The sequence below is a fragment of the Megascapheus bottae genome, chromosome 2 (genome assembly GCF_031878675.1).
Source record: "Megascapheus bottae isolate mThoBot1 chromosome 2, mThoBot2.hap1, whole genome shotgun sequence".
NCBI lineage: Eukaryota > Metazoa > Chordata > Mammalia > Rodentia > Geomyidae > Megascapheus > Megascapheus bottae.
Window position 1 is genome coordinate 48,297,782 of NC_143510.1, and position 26,379 is coordinate 48,324,160.

The following is a 26,379-nucleotide window of genomic DNA, read 5'->3' on the forward strand; positions in this document are numbered from 1 at the left end:
ACCTGTGGTTATAGCACATGATAAGCACCTCAATTTAAATATTCGTGTCACTTTACAGCTGCCTTTTGACTCACTTTGTGGCAGAAAATGCTCTCACTTTAACCAGAGGAAGTCAGTGACTAAGCGGATGTAATTCTATAGAATCCAGGCTCTGGTGGGCTCTGTGTGGAAGCTGAGACATGTCACTTCTCTTTATTTCTCCTTCCTGCAGCAGTGCCTGCCTTATACCAGCGTTTTTGAAAAGATAGAATGAGTTAGTAAATAGGAAGTATTAGAACTCACCTGACACTAAGTGCCCAGTAAATGCTAGCTATATCTGATCTTGCCCACTTATCCAGTGACACAGACTTCTCTGTTCCTTTCTTTCATTCTTTCTTTTTTGCCAGTCCTGGACTTGAGCTCAGGGCCTGAGCACTGTCCTTGGGCTTTCTCAAGGCTAGAGCTCTACCACTTTATCCACAGCATCACTTCCAGCTTTTTTCTATATATGTGGTACCAAGGAATTGAACCCGGTTCTTCATGCATGATAGGCAAGCACTCTACCACTAGACCAAACTCCCGGTTCCTTCTCTGTTCCTTTCTTTCTCCAATGAGCTCTGTGGCTTTGGAAGTCAGTATTTATACGTATTAAGAAAACAAAAGAGTATCACTGGGTACTAGTGGCAGACATCGTCTAGTTACTCAAGAGACTGAGATTTGAGAATCGTAGTTCCAAGTCAGAAAAATCTAGTTAACCAGCAAAATGCCAAAATGGAGGTATGGTTCAAATGGTAGAGTGCCAGCCTGTAGCAAAAAAGCCCAGTGAGATAAGTTCAAGCCCCAGTATGCCTCCTCACCACAATGCATGGGGCAGAACGCATGGGGAAGAACAAGTAGGAAGATGGCTACCCAGCTTGACCTGGCATAAAGTGGGATCCTACCTTGAAAATAATCACCACAAAAAAGGACTGGAGGTATTGCTCAAATGGCAATGTGCCTGACTAGAAGACGAGGCATGGAGCTCAATTCCCAATAAACTCGCCCCCCACCCCCAGAGGTATTTTTCCACTGGAAAAATAACTCCGTTATTATCATCTACCCTGGCCAGAAGGAACTAGGATATAGGTGTGACCACTGGCACATGGTCCAGCGTATTCTTTATTACTTCATTTCGTCAGTTCAGAAGATCTAGATAAATGCATTTCCTTTTGTAGTCATTGTTTCAGGAAATAATGCAACCAAACTCTAGTCTTTCATACCAAATTTAGAATAATTCCTTAAAATGTGTTTAGTAGGGTACTGGCGGCTCCTGCCTGTAGTCTTCTCAGGAGGCTGAGATCCAAAGATTCTGGCTTGAAGGAAGTTCAGAACAGAAATCCTACAAGACTTTTTTTTTTTTGGCCAGTCCTAGGGCTTGAACTCAGGGCCTGGACTCTGTCTTTGGGCTTTCTGAAGGCTAGTGCTCTATCACTTGAGCCACAGCCCCACTTCCAGCCTTTTCTGTGTATGTGGTACCAAGGAATCTTACCCAGGGCTTTGTGCATGCTAGGCAAACATTCTACCTCTAGGCCACACTCCTGGACCCCCCTACGAGACTCTTACCTTCAATTAACCACCCCAAAATCAGAAGTGATTCAAGTGACAGAGCACTAGCCAAGAGCAAAAAAAGCTCAAAGATAGCACGTAAGTTCTGAGTTCAGGACCTCAGGTGTAAGTCCCAAACTTGCACACACAAAAAAAGAAAAAGTGTCTCCTAACTTATCATTAAATACTATCAATCTGCTCTGTGTTCAACATTCTCCCTGCCTTTTTCAAGATCTTACTACTAGAGAGCCAGGACTAGTGGTAAAGTGCTTGCCTCACATGCACAAAGCTCTGGGTTCAATTCCTCGGTACCACATTCACAGAAAAAAATGTAGTGATAGTGCCTAAGCACTGAGTTCAAGCCCCGGGACTGGCAAGAAAAAAAAACAAACCTTATTAACAGAAATTTCTGCCCAGTAAGTATAGCTCATACCTATAATCCTAGCTACTGGATAGGCTGAGATTGAGAGGACTAAGGTTCAAAGCCAGTTCTGGCAGAAAAATTTGTGAGAGTCTGTCTCAGTGTATAGCTGAGCAATGCAGCACATGCTTGCTATCCTAGCTGTCACAGGAAGCTTAACATAGGTGGGTGGTGGATCTACCTCTACAGCAGGAAAAAAGACCCTATCAAAATTAACTAGGCATGGCTCAGCAAAAGAGCACCTGTCTAGCAAACATGACACCCTGAGTTCAAACCCCAGTACCAAACGAAGAAATATATAAACATTTTCCAGTCATGGAACTCAGCCTGGGCACTGTCCTTAAGTTATTTTTGTGTGTGTGTGTGTGTGTGTGCCAGTCCTGGGCTTGAGCTCAGGGACTGAGCACTGTCCTTGGACTTTCTCAAGGCTAGAGCTCTACCACTTGAGCCTCAGTACCACTTCAGGCTTTTTTTGTACATACATGGTACCCAGGAATTGAACCGGGGACTACGTGCATGCTAGGCAAGCACTCTACCATTAGGCTGAACTCCTGGCCCCCTTTAAGCTATTTTGCTCAAGGTTAGCACTCTACCACTTTGAGCCTCAGCTCTACTTCTGGTTTTCTGGTAATTAGTTGGAGATAAGAGTCTCATGGACTTTCCAGACTAGGCTAGCTTAAAAGATCTTATTTCTGCCTGTGCCTTGGCTCATGCCTGTAATCCTAGCTACTCAAGAGGCTGAGATCTGAGGATTGCTGTTCAAAGCCAGCCCAGGCACTAAAATCTGTGAGATGCTTATCTCCAATTAATCACCAGAAAACTGGAAGTGGTGCTATAGCTCAAGGGGTACAGTGCTAGCCATGCGCTTAAGAGCTCAGGGACAGGGCCAGACCCAGAGTTCAAGCCCCACAACTGACAAAAAACAACAACCCCTCCCCCCCACTTATTTCTTCCTGATCATGTTTTTTTAGTAAAACTAGTACTGGTGCTCAGTGCTTGGCAGAAGTGTTTGCTACATGCTTACAGAGTGAATGAAGAGTGATGAGATCATTACCTCTATGAGCACACACCGAGAGAGGTGATTTACATGTATATTTGCATATGCATGTGCGTTTGTCAAGGTAGTATAACTTCAGAGTCACTTTGTGTGTGTGGGGAAGTGGGGTATGGGGCTTGAACTGGGCCTGGGAGCTGTCCCTGAGCTCTTCAGCTCAAGACTATGGCTCTACCTTTGAGCCAAGCCCCACTTCCCATTTTATAGAGGTTAATTGGAGATAAGAGTACCCAGTCCTTTTGTGCTCTGGCTGGCTTTGAACCCTGATACTCGGATCTCAGCCTCCTGAATAGCTAAGATTAAAGGCATGGGCCACTGCACCTGGCCAGAGTCACTTTTTAATGGTAGGATTTGAATCTAGGATTTTGACTCCTAAACTGATGTTACTTCTACTTTACTGTCATGTTTTGTATCTATTCTCTAAAGAGTTTCATATCTTCTATCTGGCTCAGATCCTTATTCATAGCTAATATCAGATCATAAGCACTAGGTCTTGCTCTAAAATATAACCCTTCCCAGAGCATTTGTGTGTGTGTGTGCACGCGCATGCGCGTGCGCTGGTCCTAGAGCTTGAACTCAGGGCCTGGACACTGTCCCTGATCTTTTCTGCTCAAGGCTAGCACTCTAGAACTTGAGCCACAACTCCACTACTGGTTTTTCCCTGGTTAATCGGAGATAAGACTTTCATAGGAAAGTGACACTTTCCTACCCAGTCTGACTTTGAACCATGATCCTTTAGACCTCAGCCACCTAAGTAGCTAGAATTAGGTACTAGGGCAGGCACTAGAAAGGAATTAGTCAGGAGGTAGGGTGATTTAAGGTCAGAGATATGATCGCAGCTTCCTGAACCTGTAGCAAAATCAATAACCTTGTTAAAGTGGAAAACCAGTATCGTAGGCTGCAGCAACACCCTGTGTCTAAACAACATATCCACATCTAGTCAAAAACCATACTTTATTTAACAATTTGAAAGTCTCTTCTTTCCGGTGGTTAAGTAGAAAGCATATTTGTTCATGAGCATGTGCGTTTGTGGTTATGTGTCTCTGTATGGGCAAGTGGACGTGTCTATAGCTACTTACATTCTTTAGTCATTACAACCCAGTCTAATAGTGAAGGTCTTATTCTTCTAACAATGCTCAAGCTTGAATTAAAAAAAATTCCAAGTCTGACATTCTCCTCTCCCAATCCTCCCTCCCTCCCTCCCGTCTTCCCTAGCCTCCATTAAAAAACTGCCAGGTCTTTAGAGATTCCCAGCATTCATTCTGCCTGAATATCTGGCTTCTGCCCTCTGTCTGAAAGGTTTCTTTGGAGAGAAGGGAGTTGGGAGGTCTTGGCAGTTTCTCTTCAGAGTTGTGCACTCTCACTTGGACATGCCTGGAAAGTAAACATGATTGCATTAGATACTGCCACCAACCTCCAAGAGGGATGAGAACTCAATTGCTTGAATTCTCTCCAACCCTATTTTGTGTCAGGTCACTGGCCTCTAATGACTAGGATTATTGTTGAGAATTCTGTTCATTATATCATCTGCTTCTCTATAGAGGATTCACCAGTGAAACCTTTTCACTTCAGTGGCTATTGTTTTTCTAAGGAATAGCTACCACAAATTGGGCAGTGATCAGGTGTGTGTGTGTGTGTTTCCTTTCTTCTTGGGTGTTGGGGAAAGTCTGGAACAGATTTTTTGGCTCATCCTTAGTAAGTTTATCTTATATAATAATGTAATTTTTTTGTACTTGCCTAATTCATGCTCCATATTCTGTCACTATTTTATGTCAGACTTCTGAGTTTATTGTGTGTATGTGTGTATACATGCCCATCCTGGGGCTTGAACTCAGGGCTATCCTTGGACCTTTAATTGAAGATCAGATTCACACAGTCTTTCCTGCCCAGGCTGGCTTCTAACCACAATCCTCAGATCTCAGCCCCCTGAGTAGTTAGGGTTACAGGCATGAGCCACAACACCTGGCTTATTGTGCCTTCCTGTGTGTGAGCATATTAAACATATGAGAGATACCTATGACATTTTTGTAGGCTTTATGACATAATGAAATAAATATTTAGGAGATGAGGTTAGTGTCAGGCCAAATGTTGGGAAATGTGCACAGAGACTCTATAAAGTATTAGTCCATTTTTGGTTTCTCAGCCCCACACCCTGTTTGGTCTTAGGCCCTAAGGTTATTGCTCATAGCCAGATTCTTCTTAAGGTTTGTAGCCCACATGGCCAAAACCCTGGCCACCCAGTGCCCCATCTCACCATTGTTCTCTGTATACTTGGGACCTTACCTCTTCTTGAGACTCAGATACTGTAATCTTATTCTCTCCTGGATCCACAGAGACAGGAAGTTGAAGGTCTTGGCCCTACAAAGACAAATGTTCTGAGTGGGAGATGGCTGGACTCTCAGCCTCTCAGCTTCTGTGTTGTATGTCTGTTGTGCCTTATTCTCTTCAAGGGTGACTAATAATACAAGGGGCAAATATGCAGTGTCCTCCAAGCCTGAAGCATCCGGGAAGGCCTTCCTCCAGGCCTTCAAAAGCGGGAAATGACTTGCTGGGACAGGAAACCAAATCTTTGGATTGCAGTCCTTGCTGTTTTGGTGAGTAGCCAGACTCCTTATGATGTGTGCATCATGCATCTCTCTAGGTACCTATGAGGGTGTGAGGTCCTCAAACCACAAACCCTTCTCATGACTGGGCTGTACTTACAGGTCAGTGATCCTAAACCTTGTCAAGCAACTAGGAGACAGTGGGGGTATGATGGTTCTTTGGGGAAAGCTCCAGGTTCTGACCTCTGCCTAAAACTTCTAGGCCAGGGGGCCGGGAGTTTGGCCTAGTGGTAAAGTGCTTGCCAGCATGCACAAAGACCCGGGTTCAATTCTTTGGAACCACATACATAGAAAAAAGCCAGAAGTGCTGCTATGGCTCAAGTGGAAGAGTGTTAGCTTTGAGAAAACCCAAGGACAGTGCTCAGGCCCTTGGCCCAAGCCCAGGACTGGCAAAAAAACCCCAAAAAACAAAAAAAAACTTTTAGGCCAGGAAGACATTAACATTCAAAGGTTTGAAACAAATGTGCTGAGGCTGTGGTTAAATGTTCACTTAACAAGCCAGGAAGCCCTGAGTTCTATGCATGTATATATGATTTTGGATTGCCTGGCATATGTTTATACACACATATAAAAAAACATAAATATATGTATATGTATGCATAGGTATGTATATAAATATGCATGTGTTTACATAGATACATATGCATATAAACATATGAATCCCAGGCAATAGAAATGTATGTATACATACATACACACACAAACACATACATACATACATACATACATACATACATACATACACACATACATCTAATTTAGTAGTAGATCACTTGCCTACTGTGTGCAAGGCCCTAAATATAATACCAGCACTAAAACAAAAGAAAACCCCCAAACCTATTTTTATTAATTTTTTTGTGTGTGATAGTCTTTGGGCCTGAATTCAGGGCCTGGACACTCTCCCAGAGCTTTTTGCTCAGAGCTAGCACTCTGTCACTTGAGCAATAACTCCACTTTGGCTTTTTGGTAGTTAATTGGAGCTGAGTCTAATAGACTTTCCTACCCAGTCTGGCTTTGAACTGTGATCCTCACATCTCAGCCTCCCGAGTAGCTAGAATTACAGGCACGAGCCATCAGTGCCTGACCCAAAATCTATTGTTAATTGTAATTTAATTGACTCACTATAAAATTCATCCTAAAATGGAACCAATTATTAACAGTATCACCAGCCAGCTTTAAGTCTAATCGAAGAAGCTAACCCTGGACATATTTTTCTCAGGGTCTGTTTACCATATAAACTGAAGAGTGGCCTTCATCCCAACCCATCCCATCACATCCCCCACAAAAAGGAAAGCTACATGATGGTACATAAGTGTAATCCCAGCATTTGGGAGACTGAGACAGAAGGGGTGTGTTAGAGGGGGCAGCTGTGCTGCTCTGAAAGACCTTATGTCAAAAACAAAAGTCGAAAACAAACCCAAAAGATAGAAAAAAAAGGGTGAGGGGTAGGGGAAGAAGGATGTTAGCTCTAGATTCTTTATACTGAGAACTCCCAGAATTGGGGTAAAAAGAAGAAAAGGGGAGGGCGTGAAAGTTTGGCCTAGTGGTAGAGTGCTTGTCTAGCATACACGAAGACCCAGGTTCGATTCCTGGGTACCACATACACCGAAAAGCCAGAAGTGGTACAGCCCAAGGATAGTGTTCAGGCCCTGAGTTCAAGCCCCAGGACTGACAAAAAAAAGAAGGAGGAGAAGGTGGAGGAGGATCTGTTCATAATAACACTAGAAATAAGCCCTTTATAGAAATTGGTTTACCCTACAATTATATTATGAAATTAGCTGCTATGCAGACGTGTAACAATCCCCAGATTCTGAGAATATAAAATAATGACATCAACTTTGGAGTTTCCTGACTATAGTAAAGATGATGTACATGGAAGTTATGAAAAAGAATAAAGGAGTAAGTAGGCACGGTGGCTTGTGCCTGCAATCCCAGCTACATAACAAGCAGAGATGGGAGGATTACAGTTTGAGGCCAGCCTAGAAAAAAATATTCAGTGAGGGATGTTGGAAGCATGGCTTAAGTGGTAGCATATCTGTCCCACAGATATGTCCCATATCTGTCTTAACACCCTGAGTTCAAACTCCAGTACAGAAAAACAAATAACAACAACAACAAAACCAAGCTGGGTGTGGTGGCTCACGCCTGTAATCCTAGCAACTCAGGAGGCTTGAGATCTGAGGATCACGGTTCAAAGCCAGCCTGGGCACTAAAGTCCATGAGACTCTTATCTCCAATGAACCACTAGAAAACCGGAAGTGGCACTAAGGCTCAAGGGATAAACAACAACAACAACAAAAAACCCAGAATAAACAAAACTGAGCATGGTGGGGCCAGGAGCATGACCTAGTGGTAGAGTGCTTGCCTGGCATGCACAAAGCCCTGGTTTCGATTGCTTGGTACTACATACACAGAAAAGGCTGGAAATAGTTCTGTAGCTCAAGTGGTAGAGCACTAACCTTGAGAAAAGCAGGACAGTGCTCAGGCCCTGAGTTCAAGCCCTAGGACTGGCAAAAACCAAAAACCAAAAAAAAAATAAGCGCTGTGACACACCTCTGTAATCATAATTACACAGGAGACAAAGGTAGAAAAATCAGTTTGCAAAGTAGAAGGCCTTGAGTTCATGCTGCACTACAGGAAAAAAAAAAAGGAATAGCCCAAACAAAGATATAAACTGGGAATAGTTGGTGACACATGCCTGTGACCCAGGTAAACAGGAGCAAAGATGGGAGGAACGCAGTTCCAGAACGACTCAAGCAAAGGCAAAGTTGGTGAGAGCCTGTCTCAGAAACAAACCAAAGGGCTAGGAGGTGTCTCAGTCAAAGACTGCTTACCCAGCCTTCCCGGGGCTCTGAGTTCAAGCCTTAGTACCACCAAAAAAGGATGTAAGATCCAATCAGATTCCTTCTTACCTGAGGGGTGCTCAAGGAAGGGGCGGTGCAAAGCTCTTCTGTGCTGGGGCTGTGGGAGGTCTCCTTTTCTAATGCCTCAGGGGTTCTCAGTGGCTTCTCCGGTGGTTCTAGATCGGGGGAGGCCTCTAAGGAGGCCCTTGGACTTGGACTCCCACAGCTGGACAGAGCCCGGGGGCTGGTGGGCGAGCCCCCTCCAGAGGCAGGTGGGCTGGACGGCATGTTCCCTGAGGAGAGCCTGGGGCTTCCTGGGACTCTGGGGGGAGGAGGCCTGCTGGGGGGCGCCGAGGTCCTCTGGAGGGAGGCTGTCTTCTTTGGTTGGGAAGGGGAGCAAGGGAGATCTTCCTCGGGGGGTTTGTCATCCTCTGGAGTGGGAGAAGGCTGGGCCTGGGGTGAGCCACTGCAGGCTGGCAGCGGCTCCTCCTCCTCAGGGGAGCTTCCTTCAGACCCATCCTCCTCCATTCCCTCATCTTTTGAGGACTCTTTTTTGACATCCAAATCATCTTCGCCCTGGGCCGACTCGGGTGGCAGCTCTTCCTCTGCTGCCAAGACCGCTTCGCTCTCACTGGTTAAGGAGTTGGTAGAAGGACTGGAAGGTGAGGTGGGGGAGCTAAGGCTGGCCCCTGGAGAGGTCCGGACTGGAGAAGAGATGACTAAAGAACGCCTGCTGTTGCTGGAGAAGGAACCATATTCAGATTTAGCAGAGTCAGACTCTAGTCATGTCACTGTTCAAAAATAATTACCTTGGCACTCACAAAACAATGGAAGAAGTAGGCTCTGGTAGTTTGTGTCTGTAATATGAGCTACCCATCTAGTGAAGCTTTGAGGATCATGGTTCGAAGCCAGATCAGACTGGAAAGTCTATGAGACTCTTATTTCCAATTAACTACCGAAAAGCTAAGAGTGGAGCTGTGCCTCAAGTGGTAGAGCACCAGCCTTATATGAAAAAGCTCAGGGACAACACTTAGGCACTGAGTTCAAGACCCAGTACCAGCACTGGCACATACACATGGGTGCATACACACACACACACACACACACACACACACACACACACACACACACTAAAGCAACTTAGAATGATGTTGGTCAGTTATGCTTATGCTATAAAATAGCAAAATGATGATAACATTTTTATCTGTACCAGGAGTTCCATTATGGAAGAAGTGAGAAGAAAAAGAAACTAAAATAACAATTATTTCCTCCAGGGAAAAGATTAATGGTTACTGTAGAGCTGAAGCATGCAGATTTTAGATTTACCTACTGATTTCTTTGCAAGCCTAAATCAATACTCCTGGTCATCTGTGGACATGTGCAGCTGGGAAAAATGACCTGGCGGGCACACAACTCCTTAGCTGAGATCTAATAAGGAACCATCTACCTTTTTCTTTCAGCTCTCATACTGCAAATAGCCTTTTCATCATGCTTTTTCTAGTCTTGTGTCTCTGTTGGGGACTTTGCTATTTTCACTGGGCCCAAGCTGATGATGACCTGCCTTACAGTAAAAACACATGTGCTAGGGGCTGGGAGTTTGGCCTAGTGGTAGAGTGCTTGCCTAGCATGCATGAAGACCTGGGTTTATTCCTCAGTGTCACATACATAGAAAAAACCAGAAGTGGTACTGTGGTTCAAGTGGTAGAGCTCTAGCCTTGAGAAAGCCCAAGGACAGTGCTCAGGCCCTGACCCCAAGCCCAGGACTGGCAAAAAGCAAAAACAAAAACAAACCCCAAAAAACACACACACTATACAAATTGCATTGAGACGTGAGTTAGTCAGCGTGCTCTTGGCTGTGAGCCTAATATTAGTGAAGTGAAGCATTATTAGATTAGATCTTCAAGCAAAAACTCACAGAAAGCAAGGTTATGCAGTCGTTAGTTGATTAAAATGTTGTCACTGATCCTGGGAGCTAGTGGCTCATGCCTATAATCAGGCTAAGCCTGATTACTCAGGAGGTTGAACTCTGAAGACTGAAGTTCAAAGCCAGCCCAGTCTAGAAATTCCATGAGATTCTGATCTCTAGTCAACCACCAAGAAGCCAGAAGTGGCGCTCACATGGTAGAGTACCAGCCTTGAGTAGAAAAAGCTAAGCAAGCCAGCAAGTCCCTGAGTTCAAGCCTCAATACCTGCCTCCTCCCTGATACATACACACATATACACACAAAGTTGCCACTGGAGGTTGGCTGACATTTAACTCTGTGTTAGCTTTGTGGCAACTTTATAGACCATAGCTGGCAGGGATAGCACATACCTATTCTCCCACTATAATACGCTCTGTAGTATGCTTCTTTTTTTTTTCTTTTTGCCAGTCCTGGGCTTGAACTCAGGGCCCGAGCACTGTCCTTGGGTTTTTCTCAAGGCCACAGCACCACTTCCAGCTTTTCACTATGTATGAGGTATGGAGGAATTGAACCCAGGTCTTGGTACATGTTAGGCAAGCACTCTACCACTAGGCCAAACTCCTGGCTTCTATACTGTGCTTCTACTGCCAACAGTAGCTTGAATCCTACTTCCTCCTTGTGTGCCTCCAGTGTTCCATCCACCACAGATTAAACAATTTACAGCCAATACGACAGGCTTCAAATGTGTGCTGTACCCTGGGCCTAAGGCTGAGGACAGGAGCTAAAGAGAAACTTAGTTTCACCCTGTAGGAGCTTCTGAGATGGGACACATTGCAGGACAAGATTCTTTCTAGCATTAGCATCTGAGGACAAAGTTTAGAATGCTCCGGACCTAAGGAGAGGAGGGGGCAAAACAATTTTGCTGGGTGCAGGTGGCTCACATTTGCAATGCTAACAGGAGGTTGATCTGAGGATAAAGGTTGGAAGCCAGGCCTTGCAGGAGAAGTCTGTAAGATTTTTACTTCCAATTAACCACAAAAAAGCCAGAAGTGGAGCTATGGCTCAAGTGGTAGAACACCAGCCAATTTATATCTTATTGTCCTTTTCTCCTTTGGCACTTCCAACGTTTTGTGACTGTCAATAGGCAAAAACCCATTCTCTTGTGTTTATTGGGTTCCTAAGGTATTATGCACTGAAACTTCCTAAATGAAAGCTGTTTTTTGTTTGTTTTGCCAGTCGTGGGGCTTGAACTCAGGGCCTGAACACTGTCCCTGCGCCACAGCACCACTTCCAGTTTTTTCTGTGGGTGTGGTATTGAGGAATGGAAGCCAGGGCTTCATGCATGCTTGGCAAGCACTCTACCACTAAGCCATATTCCCAGCCTTAAATGAAAGTTTGAAATGAGCAAAGAATCATGACCAAGCTCCGAGGGACCAGTGAGGTGCTGACACCATTATGAAGAGGAGAGACATCATACCCCAAAGTCATCTGGGTAAAAGGATATGTGCACTGCATACAATGAAAAGGTTAGTATCCAGGATATGCCAGTATAAACCTCCTATCAACCAATCTTTCAAAAGAGTTAACCATCCAACTGAAAACAGGAAAAGGATAAATGGGAAAGCCGCAGAGCAAGACTTTAAGTCACCAACTATACCATGAAATGGTGCTCAGGGGAGCTAACCATTGTGGCACTTGTGGCTTTTAAAAACCATGAAGTATTTCATTTTCTATCATGAGGTTGGGAGAGAATTTCACATGCAGCAAGAACGCAGAAGCACACGCAGGCTCCACCTGTGGCTGGCAAGCAATAAACTGGAGCAACCACTCTGTAGAGCAATCTGGCAATATCTATTAATGAAGAAGCCCCGGTAACTCCCTGTAACTCAAAGTCCCATTTCCTGCAGAAACTCTGGAGAAACTTAACAGGATTCACAAGAAATGGCAGTCAAGGAACTCAAACCTGTAGTCCTAGCACTTGGGAGGCTAAGAGGAAAGACTGAGTTCAAAGCTAGCCCACATTTTGTTTGCTGAAACAACTTAAAGAGCCTCCCCTATTTTGATCCCCTTCACTCTCTTTTTCCTCTAATGATTTTTCTTTTGTAAATCCTTCTCAGGGCTCTAAGCACTGCAAAAACAATTAGCTAATTATTTTTTCAAAAAATTAAAGGAGGGATGTATGTAGAGCACTTTCTCCTAGCTTGTGCAAAGCCATAGGTTTGATCCCCAGCATCACAAATGAATGAATGAATAAATAAAGCCAGGACTCTAAAAGCCTTTCTTGCTTCCCACGGCCACAGTTGAAGCTCCTTCCCTGTGAGCTCACCCAAGATCTGGTCTTCACCTCTGCTTCTCCCCACATCCCAGCCCTGCACAACACCAGCTGCATCGCTGCCTGTCCACTCTCCTGGCTAGCTCCTCCCCATCCATCAGCTTTCCAGCCTGGCTTGCTCCATCCAGCAGATCCTGATCCCATTACACTGGATCCTGGGCCCCTTTCCTGTTTCTATGTGGTTTAGCCTAATCAAATATGTTATGTCTATTTTGTAATCTCTTTACTTTGTCTCCTCTATTAAACTTTGATAACCTTGATGACAGGGACAGAGGCACAGAAAGACAGAAATTTCAAGCCAGCCTTGGCTACCTAGTGAGTCTTTCTCAAAACAGAATAAAATAGAACAAAACGTTGAAGAAAAGTATATACAGTGTAAGTTCATTTATCTAAAATTTGACAAAATGAAACAGTATTGTGTATATCACTATGTGAAATAAAGTAAAAAAGACATGCATGGAGATACTAAACACTGAATTAAACCAGTGATTACTGTGGTGAGGGCACTATTTACAATAGTTCTTTTTTTTTTTTTTGCCAGTCCTGGGCCTAAGCTCAGGACCTGAGCACTGTCCTTGGATTTTCTCAAGGCTAGAACTCTACAACTAGAGCCTCAGCACCACTTCTGGCTTTTTTCTATGTATGTGGTATCAAGGAATTGAACCCGGGTCTTTGTGCATGCTAGGCAAGCACTCTAAACTGGGATAGCTATATGGCTACTTGTGGCATTATGCTTTATACTCTTAGTTATATATGAAAGATTTTATAACAATCACATACATTTAAATTATATAAATATATGTACATAATATATATACACATATATGTGTATATTTTATAATGTATATAACCTATACATATACATATAAATAGTATATGTGTATATAACGTCTACATATAATATGTAGATATAACATATATACTATAGGTAAATATAGTCTTTAACATATATATATATATTATATACATATTTTGGGAGGGTGTCAGTTGTGGGACTTGAACTCAGGGCCTGGGCATTGTCCCTGAGCTCTTCAGTTCAAGGCTACCACCCTACTCCTGGAGCTACAGTGCTACTTCTGATTTTCTAGTGGTTAACTGGAAATAAGAGTCTCACAGACTTTAATGCCCGGGCTGGCTTTGAACTGCAATGTTCAGATCTCAAGCCTCCTGAACAGCTAGAATTACAGGCATGAGCTTCCAAGTCCAGATCACTTCTGTTTTTATTGTTTTTTTGGTGCCAGTTCTGGAGCTTGAATTCAGGGCCTGGGCACTGTCCTTGGACACTTTATGCTCAAGGCTAGTACTCTGCCACTTGAGCCACAGCACCACTTCCACTTCCAGCTTTTTCTTAGTATGTAGTACCAAAGAATTGAACCCAGGGCTTCATGCATGCTAGCCAAGCACTCTTACCACTAGAGTACACTCCAAGCCCTCCCTCCCCTTCTGGTTTTTGAGTATTTGCAATAAGAGTCTCATGGGGACTTTCTTCCCTGGCCAGCTTCAAACCGTGATCTCAGATCTCAGCTAGGATTAAGGTATGAGCCACTGGTGCCTGACTATAATATATTTTATACATACATATATATATATATGGAGAGAGAGAGAGTTGTGTATGCATGTACCAGGACTAGGGGCTGGGGCTCAAACTCAAGGCCTTGTGCTTTCACTTCTAGTTTTCTGCTGGATAACTGGAGGTAGGTAAGAGTCTCAGACTTTTCTGCCTGGGCTGTTTCTGAGCCATAATCCTCAGATCTCAGCTTCCTGAGTAGCTAGGGGTACATATTATCTATGTAGGATTACGTATTTCATCAGCAAATACATAGCATAAACAAAGGTCACGTTGAGAAATGTAAAGGAAGAGCTTGATTCTGACTGGGGAGGAGGTGGTGGTATGCTCCCACGGGACAAGCGGTGCAGAGAAGTCTTGGAGGCTGCTCACCTTGACAGTCCCTTCACCACGAAGACTTTGTTGGAATGCTGCTTCTCCAGTTTGCTCATCACCTCATAGAGATTGTGGTTCAGCTAGAGCCAGCAAAAAAAAAGAAGATGCTAGCCAAATGGGAACCCCAATGGAAACTCCCCCTCCTAAGACTCCATGCCCTATTCACTCTGCTCTATACTCTCTCCTCCCTATCCCTGCCACAAGCACCCCCTGCCCCTTTTGTTTTTATTTCTTTGTGTCCCTAAGGCCTGCTGCTTCCATTGGACTGGCAGCTTTCTCAAGGCATGGTCCATAATTGAGGGTCTAGCCTCTCTCAGGTCCAGGGAATAAGAGCCATCTTAACATTAGCTAGGCAAATCATTATTTAACCAAAGGAGCTATGGGAGAGAAATGTGTGGCTATGTGTGAATATAATATTGTAATAGCAGAAGGTATCAAACCAGAGAAGACCTTATGAGCTCATGTTACATGGCTGCGTGTCACTGGCTACTGAAGACCAATCACCTGAGAAACCCACTGTACTTAGCCCTATCTCCTGCTCCCAGCTCTCCATAGGCCTGAAGGCCTGATCTCCTATTCATGCTGAAGCTTGATGCTCTTACACAGTTGCTAAAGGAGATGGAGAGAACTCTCTGATAACATAAATAATGTTCTCTCCTAGGGTTCAACCTAGTCAATCTCAGGCTATTATGAGATAGAAATGTAAAAATCTGGGTTGCCAATACAGATATTTAAAGACATCATGTGAATCAAGGCTGCCTTTTTATTTACTAGAAAAATCTACCTAGGAGTTGGGGGGGGCGGGAGGGAAACGCGAGGTCCAGTGGGGAGAGGGCCCGACGTGGCTCACCTTACTCATCTCTCTGTAGAAGACATCCCTCAAGTTGGAAATGTTCTGGAAGATGGTCACGTAACAACTGATGCGACTGTTAGGAGGCAAATGACACACACATAAGAACTTGCCAGCACAAGGGTCTTCAGAGAGGCATCCCACCACATCCGGGACTCCAAAGTTGTGGAATCTGAACTCATTAGAGCCAGGAATAACCCTGACTCTTGTGAGACAATATCAGTCCAAGCGAAGTTCCATGAAGTAGTTATCTGATCTGGGCTCTTAAAATCTTGAAGTAGATAGGAAAGCTCTTTGAAGAAGTTTTTGAAGGGCTATATAAATAGAAGGCCATATAATTATAATGATTATACCAAGTATTCTTTCTCTTAATGCAATACAGTACTAATATGCATGTGTGCACCTTAATGGAATTCTCCTGTAAATGAATCGGTGACATTTACATTGAAAGGAACTGTATTAGATTTCAATTCTATTTAAATGTGGTCTCATCATTAATATTTTACAATAAGTCTATCAGTTGGGCATAATGCAACATGCCTGAAATCCAGTTAAGGTAGGCGGATCACAGGCTTCATAGTAAGACTGTCTCAAAATAAAATAAAGCTACATCACATGTAGACTAATTTTAAGTAACAATACCAATGTTCTGACTATGGTTTTACAGCATAGGTGTGCAGTGATCATAGAATACAAGTGAAGCTGGCCAGGCATGGTGGTTCACGTCTGTAATTCTACCTACTCAGGAGGCTGAGGTCTGAGGACTTCAGCCTAGACTTGAAAGTCCTTGAGACTCCCATTTCTAGCCACCAAAAAGTGAAAAATGGAGCTGTGGCTCAAATGGGAGAGTGCTAGCCTTGAGTGGAAAAGCTAAGAGATAACACCCAGGCCCTGAGTTTAAGCCCTAGCACACACACACACACACACACACACACACACACACACACACACACACACACACACGTGTGAAGTTTCTGACTGGATTTCTCTTTCAAAGTGGAAAAATGAAAATCTAAAACGCTTTCCTCTAGTGTGAAATATGGACTCCCCATTAACTATCATTTCATGGTTAATCTATGTCATGAAGAAGCTTGCTTGACATAACACACACCTGAGTGTAAGAGCAGATCCTTGCAGTGTGCATGATGACAGCTCTCCCCTTGCCAAGATTTTCCCTACCTAAACCATCTTTTGTCTTCAGACCCAGAAAAGCTGGCAGGGCAAGGATGATTATCTCCATATCAAAGGTGAAGAAATCAGGGCCTAGAAAGACAGGGTGGCTTGCCAGCAAGTAAGTGGCTAGGCTGAAGCTGCCTTAGCCTGGCCACTCTTGGACCAGTGTTTTAGTCTTGAGGTGCCAGATGTGGGTTGTACATGTTCCAGGAATCCCAACCTCTTGTGCAACTCAATTGTCACCTGTTATACAGGAGGGGCAGCTCCTCCAACAGTTCCTGGTTCAGATCTTCAAAGACCACCTGGGCTTTGGTGAATTCTTCTTCTGCCTAAGGGGTAGAAGAGACAAGACAATGCCCCTCTATTGTAACGTCATGCCAGTAAGCTGTTTCCTTTATCTTTTGTGGGTTTCCAGGGACTCCCCTCTCTTTCCTCAGACCCAGCACCACCCAGCCTGAAGACGTGGGCCTTCCCTGCAGTAGCCAGGTCAGAGGAAGCCAGGTCTTCTTAGGATTCTGGATGTTGCGTTGATCATTTCCTGTACCCAGCACCCATTGGGGGCAGGGTTGTTTTGTTACCTTGGCAGTCTTGGCTTCATCTTTCTTCTTAGCATTCTGCACTGCCTCCAAGTGGTGTCGGGCACTGTCATAGTCCACAAGTTTCCGACCGCGCTTGGCAATTCTCTCCTAGCTCAGGGTGATGAGAAAGGGTGTGGGTGAAATCCACGTGTCAGTGGTCAGATGACCACAGACAGGGAGGATTCCTGGAACATATTCTCTTTCCTGCCTCAGGATCTTCTTCATAGAACTTCTCAGGTAAGATAGGGGTGTGTGTATTAACTCTATAAAGCATGTCAAAAGCTGAGGCTCAAATCTGTAGTTCTGTACTCAGAAGCTGAGTCTGAAGATTGTAGTTGAAGTTAACCCAGGCAGAAAAGTCCTCAAAACTATCTCCAATTAACCAGCAAAATGCTGGACTAGAGGCATGGCTCAAGTGGTAGAGTATCAGCTGTGCGCAAAAAACCTAGAGGTGCTGGGTGCAGAGGTTCAGTGGTTCATGCCTGTAATCCTAGCTACTCAGGAGGCTGATAGCTGAAGATCAAGGTTCAAAGCCAGCCAGGGGTACAAAAGGACCTGAGACTCTTGTCTCCAATTAACCTCTAAAAAATGGGGCTTGGCTCAAGGGTAGGGTGGTAGCCTTGAGCTGAAGAGCTCAGGAACAACTCCCAGGCCTAGGGGTAGGGCAGTAGCCTTTAGTAGAAGACCTTAGGGATGGCGTAAAAGCTCCATGACCCACCAAAAACCAAAACCAAACCAAAACAAACCTAGAGGTTTTAACCTTGGTAATACTGGCACTAGATAAAGAAATAACCAAAATAGATATTTTAGAGGGGCTTGTGGTAGAGCTTAAACTCAAGGCTTAAACTCCCTGAGGTCTTTGCTTAAGGTTAGTGCTCTACCACTTTGAGCAACAGCACTACTTCTGGTTTTCTGGTGGCTAAATGGAGATATGAATCTCATGGACTTTCCTGTCTGGACTGGTTTTGAACTGCAATCCTCAGATCTCAAAATCCTGAGTAGCTAGGATTATAGGCGTGAGCCACCAGTGCCCAGCCTAAATAAATATCACCCCCCACCACTTACTTTGCCATTCTTGGGCTTGAACTCAGGGCCTGCACACTGTCTATGAGCCTCTTTGTGATCAAGCTTTGCACTCTACTTGCTCCACAGCACCACTTCTGGCTTTTACTGTTCGTGTGTTACTCAGGAACTGAACCTAGGGCTTTAATGCTAAGCAAGCACTCTACCACTAAGCCACATTCCCAGTCAATAAATACTTCATATGAAACCATTATAAACTGGCTTTCCTCCAGGAGAAACAACCTTGAGAATCTCACAAACTGAAAGTCAGGATTTCTGGGTCTTAGTCCCAAATCTGCCAACTATTGGCCTTGTAGCTTAGATTCAGGGCCATCTCGTATGAGGCCTCACAGGCATTGCTTTAGATCAGAGGTTGAACTTAATATAAAGTGCTAAGAACTCTAAAGCACAGAAAAGCGTAAATTATTATAAGTAGTGACAGTCTACTTAATCTCATTAAAACTATCAGTTATAGGGGGAGGCACTGAGGGGCGGGGCAGGGAACAAGCTAGGTTATTTGCTCATCTCAACCACATAATCTGAAAAGATCTGAATATTACAGTTAGCCGACTTCCTTTGTTGTTTTTTGGTGGTGGTAGGGAATAAACCTAGGACCTTACAAACACTAGGCAAGCTCTACCACTGAATCATAGTTCCAGCCCTTGTCTAATGTTTGAGGAAGTTACTTTACAATGGAGCAACTCTTACAATGTCTAAGATAAGCTCAAGTTCTACTTTTAGAATGCAGAAATTGAACATCCCACAAAGAAAAGTGAGGGAAGGGATGGGTGAAAATGATGAAAGAGGTGATACTTATCAAGTTGCATTGTTTGCCTAAACTGCTTTGTTACAGGGCAACTCCTTTGTATAACTACTTAAAGATTAAAAAAAAAATAGCCAGGTACGGTGGTTCACACCTGCCATCCTAGCTACTCAGGAAGGTGAGATCTGAGGATCATGGTTCAAAGCCAGCCTGGGCATAAAAGCACCTGAGACTCTTAGCTCCAATTAACCACTAGAAAATGGGTAGTGGGGCTGTGGCTCAAGGGGCAGGGTAGTACCCTTGAGCTAAATTGCTCAGGGACAGTGTTCAAGTTCCCTGATTGACCAAAATAAATAAATAAAAAGAAGTTCAACTTCTAGTTAAACAGAGAATACTTTCAGAGTGCATTACATTTAATTTTTTAGAAAGCTTTAAAAGCCAAGCTTAATGGCTAGGGTCATGGCTCTAGTGGTAGAACACCTGCCAAGCAAGCATGGGGCCCTGAGTTGAAACCTCAGTTTTGCCCCTCCCTGCGAAGTTAATTGTAGCATAAAAGCATACACTTAAAACCTTCAGTCTGCTTCCTGCTAGTTTCCTTCTGTTAATCTAAAATCAGCCCAGTACCTAACAGAGTAAATGTTTAATAAGTTTAGTTGAATGAACAAGTGAAGTGGAACTCTGCCTTCTGGAACAGTTTAGAATATGTTAAGTTCCTCTCCCCCCCCCCCCCCCCCCCGCCCAGTCCTGGGGCTTGAACTCAGGGCCTGGGCACTATCCCTGAGCTTTTTCTGCTCAAGGCTACTCTTCCATTTGAGTCACAGTGCCACTTCTGGTTTTTTCTATTTATGTGGTACTGAGGAATAGAATCCAGGGCTTCATGCATGGAAAGCAAGCATTCCTAGTCCAAGTTCCTCCTTTACCTAACAGAATTTCAAGTATCTGATGATAACTATTTTTTAAGTTACTTCTGCAAGATGACTCTTTTTAATCCTGTCAGGTGTTTTTTACATCTAGCTGTGTATGGTAGAGGACATCTAGAATCCCAGCACTCAGGTGTCTGAGGCAGGTGAATAAGCAGTGTTGTTTTGTTGGGTTTTGTGTGTGTGCTGATACCTGGGGTTACACTCAGGGACTTGAGCTCTTGATCATCTTGTGTCCTCATTGTGTAGTTGTGGTGTATGGTTCCTTAATGCCACATCTCCATACTACAGCTGATAGCCTGCTACTATTGGAGCCATGCTTCTACTTTCAGCTTTTTGCTGGTGATTTGGAGATAGGAGTCTCAAGGATTTGTCAGCCTGTGTTGGCTTTGATCCTCAGATCTCAGTCTCCTGAGAAGTTAGGATTATAGGCATGGAGCCACTTGAGTAGCAGATAATAAATGTGAGGCCATTGTGCCTACACAGGAAGATCTGTTTCCAAGAAAAAAGCAAGCCTTGACTCGGATCTAATTCACTGATCGCTGAGCCTGAAATCTTAAATTACAACCTCAACTAACCCTCAATCCTCATCTTTTTCCTCAGCTATGCAAGTTCATTCTTAACCATGTACCCTATGGTTACAAGTAATGTTTAACCTGATATATTTTCTAATCAGCGTGGGCCATCCACAGCTTTACTTTTGTGTGTGTGTATGCGCCAGTCTAGGAGCTTGAACTCAGGGACTGGGCTCTGTCCCTGACCTTCTTTATACTCAAGGCTCTCACTTGGGCTATAGCTCCAATTCCAGCTTTTTGGGGGGCAGTTTAGTGGAGATAAGAGTCTTACAGACTGGCTTTGAACCACAATTCTCAGATCTCAGCCTCCTGAATAGCCAGGATTAAAGGGAAGAGTCACCAGTGTCTGGATGGTAGCTTTTAATTAATTAATGCCAGTCCTGAGGCTTGAACTCTGGGCCGAGGCATTGTCCCTGACCTCCTTTTGCTCAAGGATAGCACTCTATCATCTGAGTCATAGCATCACTTCCAGCTTTTTCTGTGATTTAATTGGAGATAAAAATCTCAGAGTTTCTAGCCTGGGCTGGCTTTGAACCACAATCCTCAGATCTCAGCTTTCTGAATAGCTAGGATTACAGGTGTGAGCCATTGGTGCCTGGCTTCATGGCCTAGCTTTGACTCTACAAATCAAGTACCTTAATCTCGCTGAACTTGGCCACATAGTTTTCCATGGTCCTCAAAACCTGGTCAGTCAGCTTCTCTTCATAGTCTTCCCAAAGGAGATCATTATTCTGTGGAAAAGAGATAGAGGGAGTGAGAGCTCTCACTTCTCAGCAACCTTTTTAGGGAATATTCAGATTCTCCCTGTAAAAAGCTTTCTTTGTAGAACTGTATTTAAAATATGTTAGTTTCTGGGGAAGAGTCAGAAGAAGAGACAAGCCAACCCTGCCCTCAGGAACTACACAGTAGATCAGACATATATTCAGAGACAGAGAACAGAATCACACCATCAAAGCCCTGGACTCAAGAGCTTAGAGAAAAAGCTTAGTAGGGAAGCTGAACAATAACTTCATAAGATAGGTTTTCAAAAACAATGCATCTTTAGGAGATGAAAGTTCTAGAAATTCTTAAGGAGGGGGAAGCAGGGCTGGGAGTTTGGCCTAGTGATAGAGTGTTTGCCTAGCATGCATGAAGACCTGGGTTCGATTCCTTGGTACCACATACATAGAAAAAAGCCAGAAATGGTGCTGAGGCTCAAGTGGTAGAGCTCTAGCCTTGAGAAAGTCCAAGGACAGTGCTCAGGCCCTGAGCTCAAGCCCAGGACTGGCAAAAAAAAAAAAAAAAAAAAAAAAAAAAGGAGGGGGAAGCAGATCAAAGCTAGAGGAATCTAGATTAGGGAAAAAATTTTTTTTCTTTTTTTCTTTCTTTTTTTTTTTTTTTGCCAGTCCTGGGGCTTGAATGCTGCCCCTTAGCTATGTGACTCAAGGCTACAGCTCTACCACTGGAGTAACAGTTTTTTTTTTGTTGTTTATTTTCTGTTAGTCGTGGGGCTTGAACTCTGGGCCTGGGCGCTGTCCCTGCGCTCTTCAGTTCAAGGCTACCACCCTACCCCTTAAGCCACAGAGTCCCTCCAGTTTTCTGGTGGTTAACTGGAAGTAAGAGTCTCACAGATTTTCCTGCCCAAGTTGGCTTTGAACTGTGATCCCCAGATCTCAGCCTTCTGAGCAGCTGGGATTACAGGTGTGTACTACCAGCGCTAAGCTATGGAAAGTCGTACATCCCCTAAAAATTGCAGTTTCTGCCCATTACCAAGAGGCTGAGCCAATTCAAATGCAGAGTAAAAGTGCACTCTTGGATGAAGATGTCCAGCTGAGCTGAGCTGAGCTGTGGGGACAGTTTATGAGAAAGAGCCAGGAAAGCCGTGCGGCACTTACCCCTATGATGGCCTTCAGGTCCTCGTGCCCGTCCCACTCGCTGCTGTAGATCTCCTGCAGGGTCTCAGACACTCTCTTGGAACTGTCGTGCATCACTGAAAGGAGAGAACTCAGTCCTAACAAGAAGTTTCCCAAAGGGCAGTTAGAGGCCATTGCAGGCGTGCCAAGCAGTAGATCTAATTCAGAAGGCCAGACTTGGAAGGTTATCAGTGAAGGATGCTGGCTGGGGCTAGGCTAGGAAAAAAAATACTAACTCTCAGGCCTACAGAGTGCCTGGAGGCAAGTGGAAAAGAATCTAGGTCTGGTGTTATTGCAATTCCATTCCCAGCATCTCCATAAATGCCTAGCGATTCTCCAGTACAGTATACTCACCTTTGACTGCACTAAGGAAGTTCTTCAGGTCTTTGTAGAGCTTTTGGCCTTCTGCCTGGAGGGAAAATAGCTTTGGTGACTAAAGAGACAGTTGTTAATTTTTAAAGTGTGTGTGTGTGTGTGTGTGTGTGTGTGTGGTGTGTTTGTCCTGGGGCTTGAACTCAAGACCTGGGTGCTGTCCGTCACTTTTTTTGCTCAAAGCTAGCACTCTATTACTTGAACCACAGCTCCATATATAACTTTCTGGTGGTTAACTGGAGTTGAGTCTCACAGGCTTTCCTGCTTTGGTTGGCTTCCAACCACAATCCTCAGCTCTCAGCCTCCCGAGCAGCTAGGATTACAGGCACCAGTTCCCTACAACACAACATATGGTAGATAAGTATCAGTTTTCAAGTGTTTTTTTGCTTTTGTTTTTTGTTTTTGGGGCTTGGGGCTTGAACTCTGGCCTGGGACTTGTTCCTGAGCTCTTCAGCTCAAGGCTACTGCCCTACCCTTGAGCCACAGCCCCACTTCCCGTTTTCTAGTGATTAATTGGAGAAAAGAGTCTCTCTGTTTTATATTGCTAGGGCTGGCTTTGAACCGAGATCCTCAGACTTCAGCTTCCTGTGTAGCTAGGATTACAGGCGTGAGTCACCGTGGCCGGCTCAGTTTTCAAGTTCTGAAAGCATGGTAATCAAGGCTTTAAAGAGCTCTGAAAGAATTTGCAGGGTTATAAACATGAGCAAGTATTTCAGATTCTTTTTCAAAAGAAAACAATGTGGACTAACTTATTATTTCACCATAAAAACTTGATTAAAAAAAAAAGTATATGAGGGGCTGGGAATGTGGTTTAGTGGTGGAGTGCTTGCCTAGCCTGCATGAAGCCCTGGGTTCGATTCCTCAGTACCACATATACAGAAAAACCTGGAGGTGGTATTGTGGCTCCAGTGGTGGGGTGATAGCCTTGAGCAAAGAAGCAGCTCAAGGACAGGGCCTGAGTTCAAAGCCCAGGACCAAAAAATACTTTGAGTAATAAAAATGATTACACAATTTTATATAAGTTCTCCTTTTCTTTTCTTTTCTTTTTTTCTTTTTGCCAGTCTTGGGGCTTGAACTCAGGGCCTGGATACTGTTCTTAAGCCTGCCTAACACATGAGCCACAGCACCACTTATGACTTTTTCTGTTTTTGTGATCCCAAGGAATTGAACTGAGGGCTTCATGCATGCTAGGCGAGCAGTCTACCACCAGGCCACACTCTTATCCCTCTTATCCCTCTTTTTGCAACCACAAGATTGAAGCCAGAGCCTTGTACATGCTAAGCAAGAGTTCTACTCCTGGAGCTATGCCTTTTGTTGTTGTTTGGCACAGAATCTTAGTATGTAGTCCCAGCTAGACTCAAATTCATAATCTTCCTTCCTCAGCATCCTAAGTGCTGGGCTTACAAGCATGCACTACCACACCAGGCTTACTTTACATAATTCTAACAAATGAAGTTTCTAGATTTTTTTTCCTCAGTAGAAAAATATCTCCAACCTGAAAAATATCAGATATCAAGTTCAAAAAATATCCATGATCACTGCTCAAAATGATAAGGTACTTGTTGTTTCTGTCCTAACCCAGAACATGTGAATGCCTTCTGCCTTGCACTGCCTCAGGAAGCTATCTCCGTTTGTGTTTTAGAATCAAGTCTCTTACTCAAGCATTCTTTCTTTATGCTACCGTTCCTCCCTTTAGAGAGATGCAGTCTAGGAGTTTATGTGGAAGGGCTCTGTGTCAGGGCCTGACATGGGGTTAGATGGGACATGACTGGCTGTCATTGTTTTTCTCTTGACCGGTTCATCTTCTTTGAAATGACTGCAGGCTGATTAATCCCAGCATCCCCTCCTGTCCTGAGAGATGAATTTACAGTCCTATGTTCTCACTTGTCTGCTTTCAGGTAACTTGGCTCTCCTCCCAACTTGCAAGTTATTCCACTTTTCTGGTTTAGTTTCCTCATCCATAAACGTAGGAGTAAGGCCATTTCTACTCCACATCTTATGGTTTTATCAGTCAACTCCATGAAACCTTGCCAAATTCTTGGCATTGCCATCAAGAGTCTGAGTCAGGCCTTGCCACCCCTTATATAAACAGTCCCAGCCCTCAGTTAATGAACCACTCACCGAGGAAGCGTGTTCACAGCAGCCAGCTGCTGGTAAGCAACGGGCTACTCACCAAGAACCAAAGATAAGGGGGTATTAGAAGGAACAAAAAGATTCTTCTCTGGACTTCCTTACTTGCTAGACAAAAATAGACTTATAGAAAACCAAATGCTCAGCAGAACAAGGGCAAAAAGGATGATCAGGTCCTGAGCAAATGTTTGATCTAGTTGGGATCCAGGACAGAAAAAAAGGAGACCGTTCCATTTTATTGTTGTTGTTATTGTTAGTACCACGGCTTGAACTCAGGGCCTTTACTCTGAGCCTCTAGCCTAGCTTTTTGCGGGTTAATCTGAAGAACTTTTCTGCCCTAGCTGGCTCTGAGCCATCATCCTCTAGGTCTCAGCTTCCTAAACACAGACTACAAGTGTGAGGTACAAATATTATTTACCTTCTGATGGAAGACTGTAATAACATCTACAAAGGTTGTTTTTTTTCCTGGCAATACCTGAGATTGAACTCAGGGCCTTTTTTGCTAGAAGGTTCTCCACTACTTGAACCACACATACTTTTGTCTGGGCCAGCCTCAAAACTTGATTCTTCTACCTTTACCTCCTGAGTAGGTGGGATTGTAAGCATACACCACTTTACTCAGACCACTGATGAGATATTTTTACCATCAAAACAAATGAAACCAAAAGTCTACATTTCAACAGGCCTCGAAATCACTCAATTTACAAAGAATACAGGAGGCAGAAACATGTTAAACAAACCCTAAAATTGAATCAGCAAAATATAAATTGCAGGATCCTGCATTGACAATCTGGTTTCAATAAGTAAACTATAATAAGAGAGGGATTAGAATCTATAGACTAACAAATTTAACTTCACATCTAAGAGGCTTAAACATGCCAACGAATAGATGACTCAGTCAGGGGAATCTGAATACTGACTTTTGTTTAACTAAATTAATTTTGACTTTTTTTTTTTTTTTTTTTTGGCACTAGGCTTTGAATCATGGGCCTTGCATATGCTAAGCTAACCACTTGAGCTACATCCCAGCCCTTGACTAGACTTTTTTGTTGTTGCTGTTGTTGGTCATAGGGCTTGAACTCAGGACCTGGGCCCTATCCCCAAGCCTGTGTACAAGGCTAGCACTCTACCACTTGAGCTATAGCACCACTTTCAAGTTTCTTGCCTGGGCTGGCTTTGAACTGTGATCCTCTGATCCCAGCTTCCTAAGTAGCTAGGATTACAGGCCTGAGCCACTAGTGCCCAGCATCTTGATATTAAAGAATGATGCTTTTTTTGTGTTTTTTTTTTTCCAGTCCTGGGGCTTGAACTCAGGGCCTGTGCACTGTCCTCAAGGCTAGTGTTCTACCAATTGAGCCAGAAGCACCACTTCCAGCTTTTTTATGTATATGGTACCTAGGAA

General features: G+C 43.9%; 1 protein-coding gene across 1 annotated transcript in view; it reads right to left on the bottom strand.

The window, feature by feature from the left end:
* Positions 1 to 4,245: 4,245 nt before the first annotated feature.
* Positions 4,246 to 26,379, bottom strand: part of Bin2 (bridging integrator 2) — a 34,586-nt gene continuing 12,452 nt past the window's right edge. Inside the window, exons 3-12 of the mRNA XM_090355816.1 lie at positions 22,830 to 22,884; positions 22,458 to 22,552; positions 21,219 to 21,314; positions 17,264 to 17,371; positions 16,929 to 17,014; positions 15,513 to 15,588; positions 14,660 to 14,742; positions 8,554 to 9,223; positions 5,322 to 5,396; positions 4,246 to 4,412 (exon numbers count right to left, since the gene is read on the bottom strand). Of these exons, the coding sequence (XP_090211942.1) occupies positions 4,383 to 4,412; positions 5,322 to 5,396; positions 8,554 to 9,223; positions 14,660 to 14,742; positions 15,513 to 15,588; positions 16,929 to 17,014; positions 17,264 to 17,371; positions 21,219 to 21,314; positions 22,458 to 22,552; positions 22,830 to 22,884 (1,374 nt within the window). The 3' untranslated portion in view covers positions 4,246 to 4,382. The remainder of the gene's footprint in view (positions 4,413 to 5,321; positions 5,397 to 8,553; positions 9,224 to 14,659; positions 14,743 to 15,512; positions 15,589 to 16,928; positions 17,015 to 17,263; positions 17,372 to 21,218; positions 21,315 to 22,457; positions 22,553 to 22,829; positions 22,885 to 26,379) is intronic.